The sequence below is a fragment of the Diprion similis genome, chromosome 8, assembly GCF_021155765.1.
Source record: "Diprion similis isolate iyDipSimi1 chromosome 8, iyDipSimi1.1, whole genome shotgun sequence".
In the NCBI taxonomy this organism is placed as follows: domain Eukaryota; kingdom Metazoa; phylum Arthropoda; class Insecta; order Hymenoptera; family Diprionidae; genus Diprion; species Diprion similis.
This window is the reverse complement of record NC_060112.1, coordinates 10,796,858-10,818,912: the sequence shown is the minus strand read 5'-3', so window position 1 is coordinate 10,818,912 and position 22,055 is coordinate 10,796,858. Positions and strand designations below refer to the sequence as shown.

Genomic DNA, 22,055 nt, shown 5'->3' with positions numbered 1-22,055 from the left:
TCTCAGTAAACTGAATAAATGTTGAATATAGTGCTGATTCATCAATGCCGATCAACAGTCAATCTGGTTAAACAGTGCAGGCTTATGATGTCGAAACAGCCGTCTCGACAAAAAAGTTTTACTGTCAGAGTGTTGATATACTGATTGTGAGTGAAATATTGATTGTTTAAAGCTTCATCTAGTCGTACGGTGACAACAATGAACCTGATATCTAATTTGGAAGCGGCGTAAGTGAACTTTCATTCCGAGACAAATTGCTGTCGATATTGTATACGTATAAAAATAATAATCTGTGATACTCGTCGAAAATAAGGCTGTGAACAACTATTCGAGGATTCCTGAAAGATACGTCTGTAGAAGGGGTCGAAGCGAGTCGTGAAAGGAAACGGCGTCTACACAGAGACGTATAAAATTTGAAAGGAATCACGGATCGATCGCAGTATTCAATTTCCTTTCGGACCGGGTTCCCCGTTTCGAATATCTTTTTTCTCAATAAGATCGTCGATCCTTGACTTCTCGTCCGCGTGAGTGACTGAGAAGCAACTAACTGGGACAACGGAAGCTCGTTTTTCTCGTCAACGACACGGGACCGCGCATCCCTCTGTTCCCGAAGGCGAGGGAGCTTTCGATGGGGTAAAAAGAGGGATGAAACGGGGAAAAGCAAGGGGCAAGAGTACTCGCCGATGTATTCTCGCATTATTGGATATTCGAGTAAGCCGGAGCTCGAATTTGTTATTGCAGGTCGGGGGCGACGGCGACGGTGTCCGGTGACGTTGACGGTCTCCTTGGCTCTTTGCTGCAGGCTGCGCCGACGGGATGAATACGAATGGACGGCGAGGCGCGGTTCTACATCGGAGGGATGGAAGGGGGGAGAAATAAAGTAAAGAGTGACGGCGCAGGGTGGTGGATTAAAAGCAAGGATCCATCATCCCTTCGATGTGCGAGAGTCGGGGTTGCGCCTCGGCTTTATGCTCAACCACATACCTACCTTCATGGATTTCCTCGCCATGGATAGTCGAGGCGCATACATGACTCGGCGAATAAATTTATGCATACGTTTCCCGTTTGACGAAGTGGTCTTTTGCAAATATCCGCCTTGATGTATCGCACGTAATATACCGACGGGGCGAAATATACTTCCGATACTCTTTGTACGTAGAACTGTCACGGAGATGTTTTAATATCTCCGATACGTACTCCGTGAAATCGTATTCGTGGAATGTTGTTGTTTTTCGCTGTGCGAAACGACGCGACGCAGCGCGGATTATTCGCACGGTGAGAGTAAGGATCGAACACATTCCGCATATTTTCTCCGTCTATGGGGATGTTTCGATTTCAGCTTATGCAGACAATAGGAAGGGAGGCAAGTACAGTAAAAGCATTGGCGCGCGATTGATGGATCGTAGGTTTTTTGGAATCCTTTTTCTTTCAGATGCATATCATATCGTCGATATATGTGATTTTACTAAAAACCTTCTCGAGACTAGGTTCATCTTTATCGAAATCTAGCGAACAATTTGGAGTTCAAAAACTACGAGAAAATAATAGACGGTGTAAACTGTTTCATCAATTTTCCAAACTCTAATTTTTCGTTAAACAGAAGGATTTATGTAAATCTCCTTCACCGTTTAAAAAAATGAACATGATTTACTGAACTTTTAGTTTCAGGTAAAAAATCTACACGTTGAAATACTTCAGTCACACTTCGACAGTAAATTCAACAAAATCTTTGACCGGCATGTCGTGTTTTTTATTTGTTTCTCCATATTCTCAGGTGAAGAGTTGAATTAAGAACTGAAGCTGGTGTGCCTCGAGTACGAAAGTAAGCCTGAGCTTAGAAATTTGAGGTCTAGGACTTCGACATCCTTGCGCTATCTCAAAACGAATTAAGCAAATTCAAATTCATAACTAGATATCATATTTAATACCAGAGGTTTCTCGAAGAATATAACCGTTTTGCTAAAAGTGGTTGGCTTCGCAAGATCTTTGAGACAGGTTAGGTTAGGTTCACAGTGTAAATACAGTCAAGAAGCTCCCCAAAGCATACAACTATACTTTGCGAAATTGCAGTAAAGTTCTCCGGGGATGTTGACGATAAATGAACCGGAATTCGAGAGAAGGAGAAGCTCCCTGCACGGTTGTTAAATTACGGTGTTTACAACCGATGGAGTAGAAACGCGAAATCTAATCAAACCTAATCAAACTTGAGTCCAGTTCCAATGCACTTTTTTGCCAAGTTTCAACGCCGTGTCAGCTCGGATTACTTCTCAGTTCTATTTTTAGTAAATATATAATATATATATAAAGAGAGAGAGAGAGAGAGAGAAATTAACTCGGATTGGCAATTTTCTACAGACTAGTTCGATGCTGAAAATAGAAAAAGCGCGGCTGCACGTATTAGTCTCGCTTTATTCAAAAGTCAATAATCCTTTCGCGATTATCAACGTTTCATAGAGAAATCGTATATTTGAGCTGTAATCCATAATCTGGAAATAATAATTTCTGCAGAATTGACAACTTTGTAAGATCTCAAAGTTTTTAGTGAAGCAAAATTTTTAAGCCACTCGGTTATAGGCTTACTTAACAACTTTCGGGATTGATTACCATATTGGTTATCACATATGAACAATCGTGGGTATTTATTACAGCTAAGTTTAGAAACTCTATTCACTAGATTGATTACTCCTTTAGCTGTAATACAACAAAATATTCATAACCATCTAAAAAAATTCTCTAAAGCACCGAAGAAAATATGAACAGTAAAACATGCTTTTACCACGTTCAGAAAACACGTGTATTAGTTATATCCTGCAAGGATTATGGAGGTAATTAACGGACACGTGAAGTTGGAGTGCGTAGCGCGAACGGTGATTGCAATTCTTTTTATTTTTTATTTTAGATTTGACGTGAGCTTTGAAAATCCGCTGGACTTGTTACGCTAGGACTGTATATGAACACTTTTTATAGACACGTTCATTTTTTTTTTTAATTATATACCAACACACGTGTGTGGATTACCGGATTTTACGCCATCCAGTTTACCGGGGTGAAATCGAGAACCGCTGGTGAATGAAACGGACCGAATGAAATGAAATGTGCAAATGAAGCCAATATTCGCATCACCCAGCCAACGACATTTTCCCCATTTCACGGAGCTCCTGCTTTTGCCTCTCATCCCTCGACGCAGAATTCCTAGGAATCGGTGAAATTGACTTTATACCTATACACACGTTGCCATCTCTATTTTCCTATTTTCCTAGACGCTAGCGGGGCGTCGCTTCACGTTTCTGAGAAGCAATATGAAAACATTCGTCCTTGCTTGTACAGCATTGAGGGATTTCCCTGCAATCATACCTGATCGACGGTTTTCAAAATGCAAATATTTAAACGGCTCGCTGTCTCTTTAGATGAGTTTTTTTTTCTTTCCTAGACGCTGCTCTTTGCGGTCAGGCAGAAAAATGTAGGAGGTGGAAAATAACGTCACTGTTAAGAAAATTACATTTTAATCACACGCCAATCATTCCTGGATTAACACTAACGAATGCAGAATTGTGTCGACGCAGACTCAACAATGATTAAGATCGAAATATTTGTTGCTGACTGATTGCGAGACTTCAAATCGTTTACAAAACTTCCAGCGATTTTATTTGCAGCAGGAATAGGATTTATTTTTAATCCTTCAGTGATATATAGTGATTGTACATTGTGTCGGTAGAAATTCCATGTCTTTTTCTCGTTGGTCAGAGTGCCATAGTAGAAATTTACTCACTTACACGTCTATCAAGCGAATTTACGTGGACGATGGATTCCATGTTCATTTGCATCGATAGTTCGTAGGAATCGAAAATTCTTTCAAAAAGTAGAACTAGGATAACACCTTCCAACAGGATAAATTCTTTCAAGAGGATTGAAATATGTTCAATCCGTGATATACAGAGAGACGGGGAGATATAAACGAAGAAAGATCCAAGTAGAAAGCAAAAGCAGCTGGATCCAAAGCCAGATACGGAAGCGAGGTAGGATTCAAGCGGAACTAGGAGGCAGGAAACTTTCCTCGGCGATGTACCTGCAGGATACTTGAAGGAATTGCAAAAAATCCGGCAATTCGTTTGATGTGCTGTTCGAGAACCTCGCGAAAACTGCATCGCGCAAATCGTCGCTCGCAGCAGCTGGATGGCGAGTGGCAAAGGACAGATCGAGGAGGCGTGAAACGATCAATATACCGGGAAATCGCACTTACGGAGATTATGCAAATCCTTCCACACGGAGGACCAACTTTCGTAAATTAACGCTGAATTAAAATCAGATTTCGTGGGCCTCACTGCTGTTTTATGTTTCTTATCTCTGCTCGTTGTCATTGTGATTGAAAGTGTTTTGATTGATTGATTTTAGACGCTTTTATTCAAGCGCTCAGGAATAGATTTTAATAAACACCAATTTAAATTTATTATACAGGTAGACAGTAAGGTCGACCATGTTCTAACATGGTCAACTATACATTTCCTTGGAACTCCACATATCGTGAGTTGACGAGACAGATTTATGGACTGCAGCCACTAGCAAACTCAGAGCTGCTCAGAGTGGACTTGTACCCCGATTTGCCTACAATGAGGAGTCCTTATGCGGCGCATCCTCGTAATGCAAATTTCACGGTATACAATGAAAAATGTGTTCCTGTGGCTAGTTTGTTTGAGAAAGCTATTCCTTAATGGCATAAAAATAACCAGTTTACATAACAATCTGGTTCTACTACACCAGTTCATTTTTCCATCGCTAGTCTGATATAGTTAGACAGTAATACCGTGTAGTTAGACAGTAAGGCCAATCACATTGTGACCTTTCTAGCTACTTATTGTTCACATTAGATTTCCTTCTTCCTAATTCACACGCAATATTCGAAATATTAATAATATTAAGAATTATTAAAAGAAACTTTATTTTTAGGTGGAATAAAAATAACCAGTTTGAATAATAAAAAGGCTTTCGTATTTCCTTTTATCGACTCATCTATTTATTGTATTCTCGAATTGGAACGCCACGAGAAAAGTTAAGCGAAGAAAGAAAGAAAACGTCTTCTTAACGAAGTCTAGCCAATCCCTCGCAAATAAAAATACTTCGGGAAAATATCTCTCAAGTGAAAGTCGACCTCTCTTCCGGACTTTGGATTAATTTACCCATCATATAACCACTGAGTTTTCCGACTATTGACGATGAGTGATCCTCTCGATCCGCGATATTCAGGGACAGTTAGGCCAATTAGTGCCTCCCAGAATCCGAGCGATCAACGTGACTAAATCACTGAAATCACCGGCACAAATTAGACGGATTATGGGAAGATGTACCCGGGAACTGGCATGGCTTACGCAGGATTCGTAATTCTGTAACTGACGTCTAAACATGATTTAGATTTTCAGAATTAGCCGTTATCTATTATTTCCAGGAGGATCGCGTGATCGCAGCCTCTTATCTTGTGTATATCATAGTTCTGATTGGACTCGGGAAAGCTGTTTCACGAGTGGATACGATATCACTCTATATTCACCGTGATATAATCGATTATATCAAGAGCTCAGCCCGCTTTCATTTTTTGTTTTTTTGACGCGTCAGACCCTCCGTGAAGTACCTGATCTTCAGATTTTGTGACAAGGATCTCTGTAAGCTGACGAAAAATTCAACGTAGTATAAGGTATGGATTCTCTCCTATCGTGTTAAACAGATTTGGAACTCGATACTTCGTTTACATAATCTACGTTACATATTTCGGTAGGATGTATTTATGCGAAATCATGAAAGTATTCTACATTAGAAACAAAATGATTTACTTATTTATTTTCGAATTAGCGGAAAAATTATGCGCAGAGTATTTAAACACTTGTAACACCGTATCTCTTACTCAAATTGATAGAAGCATAAATAATCCTGTCTTATTTTTTCATTATTTTAATATCCATAGCAGATGACAGACTGAAATCTGTAAAATAAGAAGTAATAAAAATTCTTTCTATCCCGTGTATAGACGTTTGTACATTGGCTTAAAAATTATGAAAAAACATGAAAGGGTGAGTCAATTTGCGGTCTGTTCAACGTAAAAATTCCGCCAAAGATATGTACGTACTTTACATGAGTTGCAAATCCGTTTGAACGTTACAACGAAACGTTTACATTTCGTCTGTACGTATGTTGTAACGGGCGTGTAGCGAAGCGAGCTGATAAACGGCTAAGCACAAGTTTTCAAACGTGGAATGCATGCCGAGCGAGCCTTTGAAATCCTTCTAAACTCTCTGCTCTACACACATCCTTTGATCTGCGGTCTGCTTTATCGCAGCCTGGCACGTTGGCACATCGGAGAACGCTCGCCTGGCGAGGGTTAAAATTTGAATGTTATCAGTGTCTCCGTAAACTGTTTCGCTTCATCATCCCCCCTCGCCTCATACCCTTGCACCAACCAACTTCCATCGACCGTGTCCATATTTTGGAAATTCAAAGCGAAGCGAATACTGACGAAGATTAAACGGCGGGCTTCGCCAACGCATATCGCTTCGCACTGGTATCTCACTGTCAAGATGATTCTGGTGTGACGCTGAATTATCTTCAAGAATTTTTAACGGTCATACAATGTGTTTGTTAATATTGAATTAATAATTAATTAATGAAAAATAGTTCGTACATCCCGTTATATCTATGAAAGATAAGAGTGTCCTGAAGTTACGTTTAGATAACCAAGAAGATAACGATGAAAACGAAAGATTCTTACGATACTTTAAGGAAAGAGTATTACTGATTCAGCAGAATAGTTCTTTATGGGTCGCGGAAAAAATGTGTTGCCGTTACGAATATTTCGTTGTTGATGTGATAAGAGATTTGATGAGAAAAAGTAAACAGGGTAGATTTTTTGAAACAGCGAAATATTTAGAACGACTAAGTGAAATATAGTTCACGGTATAAAATATTTTTCTTACCACACGAAATAGAATAATTGTTCAGCTCATTCGTTTCTTTTTTTTTTAAGTTTAGTAGATTGTGAGGAGTTTTGTTTTCAGAAAGATGGTTTTTGTCAATTATTCTCTGTCGCAAAATGACAGAGAGCGTTGACTCCAAATCGGATTAGTAAAATTTCGAGTGTTTTGATACGACTCTGTGACTGGAATTAATAACTTTTTTAATAATATCATGTAACTTTGCGTTCCTGTTTAAATTGCAGACGGTTTCAAATTTCAATCCGTAGAAGATTTTGTATGATTTATAAAAAACATTTGTTGGGGTACATAACATTGAATCTGTCTACCCCGAATACGAATCTCTGCAAATAATCCAATCATTTTTATCGTTGATCTCAATTCTTTTTCAGAGCTTTTCGCACTCGTATCAGTCAAGGCCATAAAAAATCGGAATTTAGAAGGATATCTGGCAGAGGTGTGGCACTAAAAATCTGAACTCATTCCCACAGATCGAGTTGCGATTCATTTAATCGGTTTTTGTTGTTTTCGGTTTTTTATTCACCGGCTACTTCCGGCAAATCTGGCAAACCTGATATCGTTACGTGACATAGATAATTCTCATTTTTCATCACGGGTTTGTACTTTCCAAATTCACTTCCAAATATTCGTGCTTTACAGCACTCGTGAAGTCACAGTGATAAAAACGGATATTTTAAAATGTTGATTTTCAAAAGTGTCACTGATTAGAATGACTAGTAATCAGTGACACTTTCAAAAATCAAGATTCCTTTCTCTTTATTTCATTTTCCCTTGTTTGAAATTTCGATATATCGGCCATTCGAAATATTGACTCTTCCAAGTTTTGATCTCCACCCATAAAAAATGTTTTAGCGAACTTTCACGCTTTGTTTATACGCAAATAATGGCCACTCGAACGCGAACATAGAAGAATTACAATTATTTCCTGCGATGTATTTTCCAAATTTGATTTTATCCAAGGGTTGGAATACAATTGAAGGAGAGATTCCTTGACAGATGAAGATGGTTAATCACGCGAAAACAATGAGGGTCTGGTGGTATATCTTAGCATTGTCGAGCGAACACCGTTATCGTTTACACCCCTTCGGAATGATAAATTTTTCAAAAGTCCCAACCCTCGTTTGGGGGTGGCAGCCTTTTAAATTCCCAGCGCTGCACGAGGTAATATTTTCGCAAAAGGGATTCCGACAATAGTTTTCCCGGAAGATAAGCTCTTTGGCCGCGCGCTCGGGTTCCACTGATGTCATTTCAGATAACCTTCAACGCTGCTTCCTGTGGTCATTCAGGCTAACTTATAAAGGATCACATACTACCCCCATACTCGTAAATAAGTCAACAGAATTTTTTAAATCCCGCCCCCAAAAGCAACGGGCGAAAGAGTTTCGACCCTGCTTCCACAGTCCAAGCATCGTTACACTAAAACGGAGCCTCCACGTGTGTGTGTGATGAAAATTTGCGATAACTAATACAGATCTTGACTCACCATCCGAGAAAGAAATTCGAGCTACAAAAATATCTCGACACCGGAACAAAGAATGTGTAAATAAGCATGTGGAGAGATTCCAAACAACTCATGCGAACCAGTATGTCGCCGAAATTGATTATTTTAGACAAATTCTAACAGTTTAAAAAAATTTGTAGTCAATTTTTGCCGCTGAAACAGTAAGAACTACATTCTATATAATCGATCTATGAGCAAAACGTAATATGTCAGTAGACAAGTCCCATTTAACTTAACAAAGTACTGAGAGAATCTACAAAAAAAAGAACTTTAATCTAGTAAACATCTTCTGTTGAGTAGATGTCGAGGTAATTTGACAATTATTTTAAAATTACAAAGCAAGAAGATAGCCGCACTTAAATGAAAGGGGCATGTCTTGAGGGTAGAACAGTGTCTGAGGTAGTCAAATTGAATCACTGATGTTCCTTCAATCTTACGATAACCTACTTATCTTGTTGAAAAATGAATGAAATGTGGTTTTTGATTATCAAACACTTCACATTAAGTACGAACCTTTAAAAACAATCCAGAACTTGTAGCACCTATACTCGAAAAAAAATCGATATTGCTTTCACATTATATTCTCGTGCAGAAATGTATTACATTTTATTCCCGTTCGCGATACGAATCATCCGCAAATGGACTCTGATCATTAATTAGTTGCGTGTTTAAACGAGTGAAAGAGAACCATAAAATGGTTCTGATTCGTCGATGCAATTTGGCATGCGTCCCGACGAGAAGTAGCAAAAGAGTTGATGAATGCCTCAGAATTTGTTTAAATAATTAAAAGCGTAATTACTACTAGGCCGGGGATATTTTAATGAACTCCGTACTCTTTTTTTCTCAATCTCTCTCTCTATAACGGCGTCCCCACTGAAAAGCTCACCCGAGTAACGGGCGTGACTCCAGACTTTAGAAATGAGCAGAGAGGGTGGTGGAAAACGTTAGGGGAAGGGGGGAGGGGGGGGGGGGGGCTTTCGAGCACGTCTTTGCTCGTCGATGCTGAAAATGCGAAAAGTACCGAACGTGACCGGCATTTCTTTGCGATATACTTACTTCCCGCAAGTGTTACATGTCCATGTGTACTCGTACATTACGTCTTACAGACACACATATGTATGCCCTGAAAACTAGGGGCTGCACTCATTTGCTGCGTGTCATGCTTCGTATTAATTGAGGTCTTTTAGCATCTCGAGTACCGAAGCTTCCAATTAAAAATATCCGGGACTTCACAGCTGTTGACTCGGCTTTTTTTTTTTAAAAGGTAACGAATCCATTCATTTCAATACGCGTTACTCCATAATTGGTATTGGCAAATCGGAACAGTGTTTCAATGATTTAACTTCCTTTCAAAATTGACAGATGCGGCATTTCGAAAGGAGTAAAACGCGGATACGAAGATCCAAGTTTATTGCAGGTGATGAGACGTATCTTCTACATTGAGTTTAACGTCTATCTTTCCTCCTCATTCTTCTCTAGGTGCACGGGCACGGAGATAGAAAAAATAGGAGAAACCAGGCACGGGAATTTTTAGTTCTTCCTCACATTTTAATACCAAATGAATATAAATTTATTATAAAAAAATGTACAAAAAATACTTTTTGTCTCAGCACCCAAAAATACGTAAAATTTAGGTAAATTGGTTTAAGAACTTTTGAGAAACATTTTTTTCGTTGACCCTTGATCTCAGTGAAGGATACTATTACTATTAATCAAATATTATTTTTATTATCAGTTAAAATATTCCATAACCTTTAACCCTACTCATCCGAAGTTGAATTTACCGCCGTACGACTACAACTGCGCCACCTGTTGAGAAGCTCCTGCGAAGGAAGACGAAATAATCACAGAACGGGCCAGGGCCTATTTTTTTTTCTCCTATTTTTTCTATCTCCGTGTGCACGGGTAACTGAATTTTTTAGGGTCTGAATACGACCGTTGGGAAAACCATGATCTGCGCAATTCTCACACTGTATTATTGGTTCACCTCTTCTAACTATACTTTCGGCAATCCTCTTTTATACTATCGCGCAATGCTACGTACGATCTTATGTGAAAAGTACGAAGCGTTATAATACGTGTTTCATTCAAGAAGCACTCCGATTCCATTCGTAAATTTCTTCACTTGTGTATTATTATTAAATTCTACATATAAATTTCTTCTTTCTTTCACCTTGACGAATATCCGTCTCCGTAAACAGTCCCTTCGTCGTTTCTTCTGTTATTGTTGTTGTGGTTCGTATCTGGACTGGCAATGTCGAGGCTCGTTATATCAGTTTCGAGTCAACCGCGAAACGCGTCGCGTCGGTCGATGTAAATAACGCTTCGAATGTTACAGGCTTCAACTGTTCTCGAGTTCGACGTTCGTTCACTTTTCATCAAACAGTTTTCTGAAGTTTAAATACCTCTGCTGATTTAACAGATATGAATAAAGTCGTCACGAGTGTTGCTTTATACTATAATACACGGTAGTTCGATGAAAGAAACGTTCTGCAATCTAACAATTGAATAAACTTATCTCACGGAGTTTATTCCAAATTTACTTACTGAATCGGTAATGCAGATATCAGTGAACATGTATCAAAGGAGATACTCTATTCTGTTCCGGCAAGTGTTTACGAGTGAGTGATGCTTACTGTGTCAGGAATTCAAAGGCTCGTCAAAACTCGTGTTTGTGTCATAACGATTTCAAGATAGCAAGGACCGTAACACAGAAACATTACAAAGACGTCACTGAAGCCATCGAGTCCAGCACTGATCACGGCACAACCAAAGGTGAGTTACACTGTCGTCGTAATTTCGATTCCAATACGAACAGAGAACAGTGACTTAAAATAAGACACGACGTGTCACAATTCACAGCGGGAAGATAAATTGCCAAAAATAAATTCCGCTGATGGGACAATTTATAAAAATTTATATTTTTCGTTACCTGGCGAAATTCAGCTGCGGCCAATCCGAAATCGTCGTTCAAAATCGCCTTTTACTCATCTTCCCGTCTTCTTTCCCCGGGAAAGTTTTAGCCTACAGTGTACATCCGAACAGCCATTGCGATGCTTGTGGTGGGAAAATCCGGAAATTGGCTTCATCTAGCCGGAGAGGGGGGCGAGGGGCAGGGGGGGGGGGTGTAATACGTAAACCTCCATTACCCGGCGGGGCTCCGCGCAGTAATGTTCGTTCTCGGGGGCGAAGTGCGGCCGGGTATTCGAATGTGTCGAGATACATTCTCAAACTGCTAAATTGAATTCCAGAGAGCATGAATATCCTCCGGGTGGAATTTGCATTTTGTTGTAGCTCAGCGCCGTCGTTGCCCGACTCACGCGCCTCTCTGTTACGCACACTTTGCGGTAGATTATAATTGTCACTCGACCTAATCGCTCTTCCCGACTTTTTTCACCTTCGAGTTTAGACCAGCTTGTCCCTTGGGATGTAGGTACAGTCATTCACTTGGCAGTCAAATTAATGATTTCCATACGTTAACGTTTATTTTCCCCGATTTTTATGCATGTATGTACTCCTTATTGCCGAGTGATTTCTACTGATTTTTAAAGTGGATGGAATCGCAGGAAATCATAAGTTATCGTTGGTAATCAATCCCTGGAACTGGGAATCAGGAAAAATTCTTGCTGGTAGAAACCGTTAGAATTGAATATTTTGTATGGCAAAAACTTGCGAGAGAAAAATTTTAAACAGGCTTAAACGAAATCTACTTGCTTTAAAGGGATGTGATGAAAAATTGGCAAAGAGCTCGGAAGGGGTGAGGCTTGGACTGTGCTGCAAGTCCTTCCTCATTTGCATCTTTAGCTGCATATTCAACACGGATAGCCTCAAGGTATAAAAAAAACAAGTTACAAAAGTGTTCATCATTTGATGCAAAGTTTAGAGTTTTTGGTTTACGGAATATTCAATGAACCTGCGTATCTCCTCGGCCTGCAGTGTAGTTGAGACTTGCCTAACAATAAATTGTAGTCCGTGGTTGTTACGCCGTAATCATTCACCAAAGAAAAGTTTAATTTCTCACTGAAGCTTCACTTATCTCCAGAAATCTTCTGTCTTTTATCACCAGTAAAGGACGTTGAAATTTATTGTTTCCTTCGTGAGAAAATAACAAGACATTTTTTAATTCGATGGAACCTGTTTCATTCAAATAGTACGTCGATCGAGCTTTGTTTGCATATTCTCGCAATCAGAATAAATTAATAGCAAGCATTGTTATCGACAATAACCTTAACTGTTTCATTCGATCACAATATCTCGAACATGGATCAACCGATTTACTGAGAAATTTGGATGGTTTATTCTTTTTGTCAGGATCAAAAAATTTTTTTTTTGCCACAAATGGGTGACTGTTCAAGGTGGAAATTCAATATTCCGATCAAAATTTACGCCCTTTTGTATTATATCTATTAGCATATAAGAATATAACGGTTGAAAAAATTGAATATCTATAGGTAAATGAAAGTACGTGCTTGAAGTCAAGAAACAGATATCAATAAATTGAATTTGCGGGAGATTTTCAGGTCTCACACCCATTACGAGTAAGTTGGCACCCCTGCTTAGCAACGGAATAAATTTCCGCGCTACGATCTCGCCTAAAAATAAAGTTGAATTGCTTTGCGCATGCGCATTCCATTTTCCGCTTGCTAACTGAATTCCCCATCTTATCAAAAATGACAAAACGACTTTATAGCTTAGTGAAGGTCGCAATTCTCCCTTAACAGTTTCGTCGCTTGCCTCGCAAAAAAAAAAAGAAGCCGAAAAAAATTAAGTCGCTGAAGTTTTGTTCGTAGAAATATACTCGCTAGGTTTTTCCAATACTATCTACTCTCTGTTCCCATCTTCCGGTAAGTGATAGCTGGGCGAAAAAGGTTGCGGTCTCGTTTTCTCTCCAACTGTCAAACTTTCTTCGTTGGTTCCGGTTCGCAACAATGTTACGGACACAAGAAACAAGCTGTCGATCTTTTGTCGCTACGCAAAGAAAATAATAATAAATCAATTGTTGGCCGATTGTTGTTTCAATTCAACACCCTATTCGTGGATTCGAATTGATAACAGAGAAAAAAAATCGCAAATAAACTGTTCTCAGTTGGGCATGATGGTTTGACTTTTGAAACGTATCATTATCTCACTTAGCTGGGGGAGCTTTGCCAACCTGGTCGTAAAGTCTGCTTATTTCACATTTCGCTGGTTGGTGCGAGCCTCCTATACTTAGGGTTCGGGACTGTTTTTCTTCCGCGTTTTCTCCCCCCCCCCCTCCCCCCGTGTTATCCCTGCTTTTCATTTTTCATCAAGGCTCGCAGGCTCTAAGTTTCGTCGGGTCTCTTACCGTGTTCATATTTTTCTCGCTTCTCTCTTTTCATTTTCATTCTTATTCCCCTTATTTTATTTTTCTTTATTTCATCTGCAAGCTACCGCCTTCTCCGTACGTCGTCTCAGCTCCGTATAACGTGTTCCAGACGAGAAGGGATCCTTAGCCATATATATATATATATATATATCTACGAGATGCAATGACGCTACGGGCGAGCGTTTTTATATCTTACATTTCGAGTATATTCTCGCGGAAAGGCACGAGAATGTAGGGGTGGGGGGGTAACGGGCTACTGAAACGTACCACACCCCGTAGTAGAGATAACGGAAAAACGTTGTAGGTATTATATCTTAAAAAAAAAATGATAAATCTAGATACGCCGGTTTTTGAAAAAATGAAAATCCTTCGTAACCTTACAACACTTTCATCTGTACGCCAATATATTAATTGCTATTTTGCAAATTATCACTCTTGAGCTGACTATGTGATTGTAAGATCTTTCTAAAATTCTATTGACAATATATTTCACATTTTTCTATTTCGCAATTCTTTCGGAAATTGGTACGCTGGTCGAAAAGCATAATTTTAAAACGATTTCTAGGGTTTCCGCGAATTTTCATAGGGTTCTCAAAATGGTTGTAAGGAATGTCTATTTTTATGGATTTCCATGGGGTTTCAACAATTTTCTGTCTTTAATGGTATTCTTTCTTATTATTAGTATAGTTATATATAGTTATTTGAGGTCAAGCATCAACAAAGGACCTCAAATAACTTTTGAAGGAGTAGATTTATCGTAAAATGACAAGAGACCTTTTTCGTAGAACGTTCAATTTCTTACAAAAACATGTTTATGAATTTTCTGTACGACGCGTCGTTATCTAGTTATAAAAATCGCAGGGAGCAAGAACCATTTTTGCCATGTTATTCTTATGGAAAGTAGAAAATCGCGATGAGGCACCTCTAAATATCAATATTAAAATCTGAAATTTTTATGCTATTTCTTTTTCGTCATCTTGAACAATATTTTCAGTATACCATTGAAAAAAAAAAATAGTCAATTTTTTTGATACAGTCTAATATATATATATATATTTATATTTATATATGTATATAATACATATTTTACGAATCAACGCCCTGGTGAAGGGGTTCAGCTGCTTTGCCCGGGTGCAGGCTGATTAAAAACACGTCAAACGCGGAACTCGAACGAAAATATTTTCAAAGCCGGAAAGTTTTTCTCAGAAAATAAGAGGAAATGAAATGAAAATAAAAACACGATCCCCGTGTAAAGTCCCTCGGGGCTGTTGGCTATGGCTTGTAGAGAGACATGTCAATGCGAAATATGAATGACATAAGGGACAAAAAGTTGGGTAAAAGAGATGTCAGCTGTCGACTGTGCGGACGTACACTACGTAATAAAACCCGACCGGATAACAGTCAGATTCATATATTGTTTAAGCATTTTTATTTTCAATGTTGAAAACTCCACAAAGTACAATGACGTACAAAGAAATACTGAGTTTGTTTTTTTTTTTTTTCTATCAATCACGATGTTCTCCTGTAGATCTTTGATTCGGGTATCCTTTTGAATATTTCAGAATTCTCTAAAAAATTGAAAAAAGACAAACAATTTCTTAATTAGAATATTTTATTTTCTAACAAACACGGAGTGAGAAACGAATAAAAAAATGGTTTGCCGTGCTATTTTACACGAGTTTTGTCGTACTATTTTCCATATCTTGTAGTCATGTATGTTTGAAATTTATCCCACACCAGATTTATCACATACACAACTAAATTATATTTTTTAAGTATTATAAAACAGTGCGAAATTTTGAAAAAAGTTACAGGGAACGCTTCTTTCATCTTTATAGAGTAATACGATCAGATGCTTATATATGATTTTTTTTTTTTTTTTTGCGTTCCATGCTGCTGAAAAAAATGAATTTTCGTTTTTGTTTGAGTTTAAACTTTGTCTCAATAACCTACGGAACTTTGCAAGCATTCGAGAAAATAAGTAAAGAAGAATTTCGTGCCTGTATTACAGGTAGAAAAATTCAGTATTTTCAAAAAATAATATCGTTAGAAACATTATTGATCTGTTTTAATAGATCTATTTCACGAATCTAAAGAAATCATTTATAAAATTTCACAGTGTCAACATTTTATCAAAATTCGGACATTTCTGCCGCCACTATTTGAGTGCAGGCTACAGCAAATTATAAGGCTTCAAAACGCGTGTTAAAATTCTTCCGAATGTTTCGACTGGTTGCGTATTCAAAAGATTATAGGGAACCATCGAGTTGATTACGATGGGGGTTGAAATCAACCCATCACTTTAAAAAGCGTATTATAATAATCCTCGAGGTATTAGGTGAGAAAATCTCATTATTTGGCGATGAACTTCAGGTGTACTAATTAGAGGAGATAATTTCGGAAGCCCTCCGCTCCTTACTAAGGTTAAGCACATAAGGCGATAAGCAGAGCGAACGTTTGAGTCCACCGAATTTCCTCCTTTTTTCACGCGAGTAAACATTCTGATAAGAAATTGAAATATTATTAATAATACCTGCTCAAGTTTTACTCAAGAGAGTTATTTAACGTAAAAGCTTTCACGTAGAAGTAAATCATGGGATTAAGTGCACCGTATAGCTTTCACTCCGAGCTTAAAATCAGCCATTTAAATGGTGGCTCACGTACGGGACGCGGTGCTACCCGGTAAAGTTCTGTCCTATGAATAAGGAAAGCTTAAAATATACACGCGCAGTATCGCCGGGTCTAGGCTTCGGTAGTTTGTCTTGTATTCTACACATTTTATAGACTGAGCTTGATGAGAACCGGTATGAAATTCTCACGAAAATTAACGCAGATGTTTAACATATGGACTAATTAACGGAGTAAGGTTTTATGAGAATCTGTTTTACAGAAATTGATTAGATGAAAATTGATAATTTTTATTAATTTCATTAGGAGTTAGTCGTACGTTGAGTATTAGTCAATTTGTTATAGTCGTAATCTGCGAAGATCTCTCGTGAATTACGATTTTGAATTCATTACCGAAATAACGAAAAATGTATTGACAAAAAAATTGGAGAAATCTAGTTAATTAGAATTCATAAGGTCTCAGATTTTCTAGCAATTGAAAATAGGAATAAAATAGATAACAGAAATTTACAAAATTTCGTATAAAACGAATTGTTCAAATGTGTTTTTTATATTCTCATCTGGAGTTCATGCTTGTAAATTTTTGAAAAAGTAAAATTATTAGATCGATATCAAAGAATAATAGTATTTACTATCTAAAATTTCTACTTTCCACAAAGAATTTAAATAAAATAAAAATATGAAAATTATTTTTTCTTTCTAGGCACAAGAATTTCCGTAAATATATATTCTAAAAATTGATCGTGTTTCAGTTACGATGATAGTTTTAAACGTCGAATTAGACGCTTCTCAAAATTGACATTAACCACCAGAAAATGGACGATGAAGTTTAATTAGACGTAAAAGAAATTTGTTTTTCAACTGATTGTGAGAATGGGATGGATTTCTATCACAAGGTAGGCCGGGCATCCTGCCATTCCGTCCACGCAACGTTATTAATTACTCAGAAGCACTTAGCCAATGTTTGGAAAGTTTTGTCCTTCGGAAATGCGCCCGTCTTGGGCAAATATACGACTGTTCCTACCTAAAATATATGTATATATATATATATATATATATATATCCATGTTTTGTCCCTTGTTAAATAGTTTACTGTACAGACTTTGGGGCATGCAAACCAAAGTTTTAATTCACTCTACAGTCGACGAGCTAATAACGAGCTCGTCTTATGCTTTACTGAGATAAGAATTTGATCGTCTTTGTAATTGTTTTCCTCTTCACTCGTCTCTTCTGTTTTTATTCGTGTTGTTCTAGTCTAATGTGTGATTAGAATGATTAGAGAACATCAAAATCTCCTTATATTCAGGTTCAAGTGAATTTGAAAACTAATAGAGGAAATAAAAAGAAATGGGAAACGTAAACTTTGTTTAAAGAGGTTGGATAATGAAAAGTAAAGTATCCAGTTTGTGTGAAATTATTCACCGAAGAGTTTTAGGTTTGCATAATTTCTGCGAGAATCCAAAGAGCGAGGTGAAATAAAAAGTCGCTTATAATACTGTTGAAACGGAGCTTTCTGCACAATGGAATAAGCAATGGGTGTATCCATCCAGCTATGCACGATATATATATTTGTCTTGAAATTCTTTTGTAATGAATTTCGTCCGCGATATTGAATCAACTTTTGCTGAATAACAGCGCTGTAATGAAGCAATGAATAATTGAACGAGTAATTGTCTTTCCCTTTGCCAAAATCGGCCAGCGTTCCTTCTCTTTGTCTCTTTATTTCACTCGTTCGCGTTCAATTTCCCACGACAGATGAATTCTGGAAAATATTATCGTGATCTTCGTTAAAACTGATAAGAGTAAATTGCTGTTTCACTTTTTAAATCCGAATGTTCAGTGAGAATAAAATGTATATGTAAATACAAATATTGAAAAACTTCAGAAGAAAATGTATTCCTACGAATTCAACGATTTCGTTTTTATATTTCTATAACATACATCACAGTAAAAATTGAATTTTTTTTTTTTTTTTTTGCAGTAATATCAATTGATCAATGACATTACGAGTAACCAAAAGCTTCGAAGCTGATTTTCACATGTTACCCAGAGTAAAATTTCATCTACAGTATGAGAAAAAAAAAATGACCACAACTAAAATTTCTATTCGATGCAAAAAAAGACAAACACACACAGCTGGTATAAAAATATTGTCTAGCGCATATCCACAGCTGTATTTAATGGATATTCTTGTTTTTTTTCACCGAAAGCAAAAAATTTCACCGAAGGTAGATCGAGAGGAAACGAAGGACGCGTAATTGTGGCCATTGTGCTATTGGCTAATTGATCAAAAATGAGAAATCACCGTATCAAATTAACGCGTCATTAGTCAAGGCTCGTCAGCGGGACGCTATGTCGAGTTTTTCGCAAAACAGGTCTCGAGCAAAAACGTAATGCTTGCTCCAACAAGAGGCGACAGGGATGCCTGAGGTTCGTGCTAGACAATAGCTTTCCAGTTGCCCGAGTGCGGTGGTGCAGGAGAGGGTAAGAAGTAACGCTTTGGGTATACAACGAGGACTGCCTCTAGTTTAGAGGTAATTGCTCTTAAGTACGTACACCGCGTGACGATCACGCCTCGGAAAACAAACCTGCAAGATTACCCCGTAATTCCCAGGTTTTCACCTCCCTAAACAAACCGTTAATTTCATTTTCTCTGTCGATATTACGAAAATAAACTGCTTGGAGCAAACAAATTTTTTTTTTGTATATTACGAACATAAATTTTGTCTTGAATTAATGGAGTTTTTTTATTTTTACGTTTTTTTTTGTCTTCTTTTTTTACATTCTCTTTGACAAAGTTCAGTTTTCATGGTGTGAATTAAAGTTTCTTTGAAGAAAATTTGACCTATTTACTGTTACTGAATTTTTAATAGGTTAACATTGGGTATATCGAATTTTTAAAGATATCATTCGAATATGTTAAACAAGTTGAATTTGTATTAAACGCATATTGAGAAATTATTCAAAAATGAAATTCGAGATACTGATGTGACAATTGATTTATATTTACTTTCGAAAACACGTTGTTTTGTAATTGTTTCAAAATGATTATTTATTTCTTGAAGAGGAAAAACGTTTTTCGTTAATTCTGAACCACACTTAAATAAACTTTTCTTTTGAAGTCCAAAATTTCTCCTGGTGGTAATTAAAAATTCTTAATAATTTGGAGGTTTTTTTTTGCTACAATTTTTAGAGAAAGTTAATTTAAAATGTAACTTGAGATTATCGATCATGAAAGCAACAAAAGCAGAAGGCTGATCGTCAAAGTCTGAAAAATTGTTTATTTTAAAAAATAAATAAACATGGAAACTCTCGATCTCAAAAACCGGCGCTATATGTATAATCAACCTAAAGTGTAAAGTGACGAAATTTATTATAACCTTTAATTTAAGGGGAAAAATTTCGAGTAATTTTCAAACCGCGTCGTTTAAATACAAAAGAAAACTTATACAAAAAAGAACAAAAAAATTATATGCTTTAATCTCTAGCGTTTAGATAACAGATTGAGCTGCAGATTAATATGATTGGTATACATTAATGACAGGCGAACATTGATAGGAAAATATCAGCACAAACCCATCGATAATGTGTCGCGGTTGACCCTGCTTAACGGATTGGCTCATTGGCCGTCATCAATTCCAACAGTCTCTGAAACGTGCCCGAGATTCAAATTAGCAGACAAATGCACGGTGCAACGTGCTGCATGTGTGCTAAAAGTAAAGAAACTTCTTTTTACGGTGACTGTACAGTTTTTAGCTATTTTCTTTTATTATCGTAACCGAAAATATGGTTCTCGATACAAAATGACGAGTTTTGCGGCTGTAATCAAAAAATTTAGCGCATGTTACTGTTACTTCTCATTAAGGTCACTCATTCTGTAGTTTCTTATTACTGTTGCGATAATTTGATGATTTTTATAATTTTAAATCTTTTTAACACCCATTGAGCTCAAGAATAAACTGGCTCAAACAATTTCTAATGAATTTATTTACGAACAAAATAAGCTAGTGTCAATTTTTTCGACACATTCTTGAAGCGACTGTACGTCCCATACATTCTTAAACCATTACCTTAATTGGTTTGTTTTTTATTATCACTACAGCAAATCGGATTTTGTCAACGTGCTAGAGGTGTGAAATGAATTGGGGTGAAATTGATAATTTGCTTCAACAACAATGCGTCCCAGAATCTTAAAAAAAAAATATCTAGATATTGTTTAAGGATCGTTGGAAAAAGCTCTCTCAGTTTTCATAACCAAAATTGATTGTTTAAATATTGTAAAACGTCGGAAAAGTTGAAGAAAGTAAAGCAAAAAAATATTTCTGGGGAAATTCATCCAGAGTGACCAATTAAGGGACCAAAAAAAAAAAAACGAATTCTGGAATTAAAAAATTAAAAATCATTAGCCGCATCGACGCTTGCAGCCAAATTGAACTTGGAACACGGTAGAGAGACGGTAACTCTTTACTCACCAGCTCGCAGGGTGACTTCTCTCGAGAGAACCGCCCCTACGGAGTTTGACGCCCTGCATCTGTACCGGGCACTGTGGACTTCAGCCCGGAAATCTTGGGCCAAGAACGGCGGGAAGTAGAGTGTTCCGTTACCCAACAGTTGCCTGAAATTAGATTTAATTAGAGAACGACACAGAATTACCAGCACCTCGTACAAACGTTCGAGGAAATTTGCAGTGTTCATCGTTTAAAGTGAACCTTGAAACTCGGTTACCCACTTTTATACTACTCTAAGCATTTTTGGCCATTACGTTTGCCCATTGGCGTCAAGTGTGTTCGTGGAATCAGTTTTGCTGTTTTATTAGATATTACTTATTTTTAGATAAATAATAGTATTTTTTATGGATTTAGAATCGTAGCAAAATTTTTTTACGCATCATCAATTTTGGTTGTAAAATGATAGTGCCTTCAGCTCTTGAAGTCCTTTATATTGATCTTCGTATTTGGATTCGACGATGATTTCATGGCAGATTTTTTAAGGCCAGAACTTAAAATTACAGAGAAAAATTTAAACGAATTTGGCTGAGGTAAATTAATATCGAACAATAGTGATTTTCCGTTTTGGTTGATTCAGTTGTCTCGTGACAATATCGCGGTTTAACCGTGACCAAAGTGAGTCTAGAAATTTTTTCGATAGAAAAAACCGTTTCCTTTCGTTCTGCTTTTATTTATTTGTCTTTATTCATTTTCTATTGGCAAAGGGAACCGGTATTTCATTCAAATTCGAGTTCAAGCCGTTTGAGAGAAACCGCAACGAGTTTACCTGTACGTTTAATTTTCTTCCACGGAATTGAACGTTTTCGGTAATTGATCCTATATCTCCGCACTGCAACGTTTCAAAGCAACTACGCGTGGAATGTACGTCGATCAGCTCGTGCTTTTTGAGTAAAAAGCAGAGGGCATGCGGCGTTTAATTCGATGTGGGCATCAACGTGCAAACACGGTTGAATATCAAGCTCGTTCAAGCTTCAGGATGTATGGAAAGTACAGTCGGTTTAAGAATGTGTCGAAGCCAAAACCCCACTAGACATAGGTTTGAAGAGTGTAAATGAAATTCTAATGAACAAAGCCTTTTTTAGTTCATAAATGTA

The 22,055-nt window shown here is 37.4% G+C and overlaps 1 protein-coding gene and 1 long non-coding RNA gene across 6 annotated transcripts in view; one reads left to right on the top strand and one right to left on the bottom strand.

Annotated features, from left to right (window-relative positions):
* Window positions 1–22,055, bottom strand: part of LOC124409185 (Down syndrome cell adhesion molecule-like protein Dscam2) — a 167,103-nt gene that overhangs the window by 40,158 nt on the left and 104,890 nt on the right. For all 5 annotated transcript variants that reach the window (XR_006929497.1, XM_046886621.1, XM_046886620.1 and 2 more), the window contains exon 5: window positions 20,926–21,068. Coding sequence is in view for 4 of the 5 variants with exons in the window: in XM_046886621.1 (XP_046742577.1) it covers window positions 20,926–21,068 (143 nt within the window). In the remaining variant the exon portion in view is untranslated. The remainder of the gene's footprint in view (window positions 1–20,925; window positions 21,069–22,055) is intronic.
* LOC124409186 overlaps window positions 10,837–22,055 on the top strand; it is a 45,998-nt gene continuing 34,779 nt past the window's right edge. Inside the window, exon 1 of the long non-coding RNA XR_006929498.1 lies at window positions 10,837–11,253. This is a non-coding gene — a long non-coding RNA (uncharacterized LOC124409186). The remainder of the gene's footprint in view (window positions 11,254–22,055) is intronic.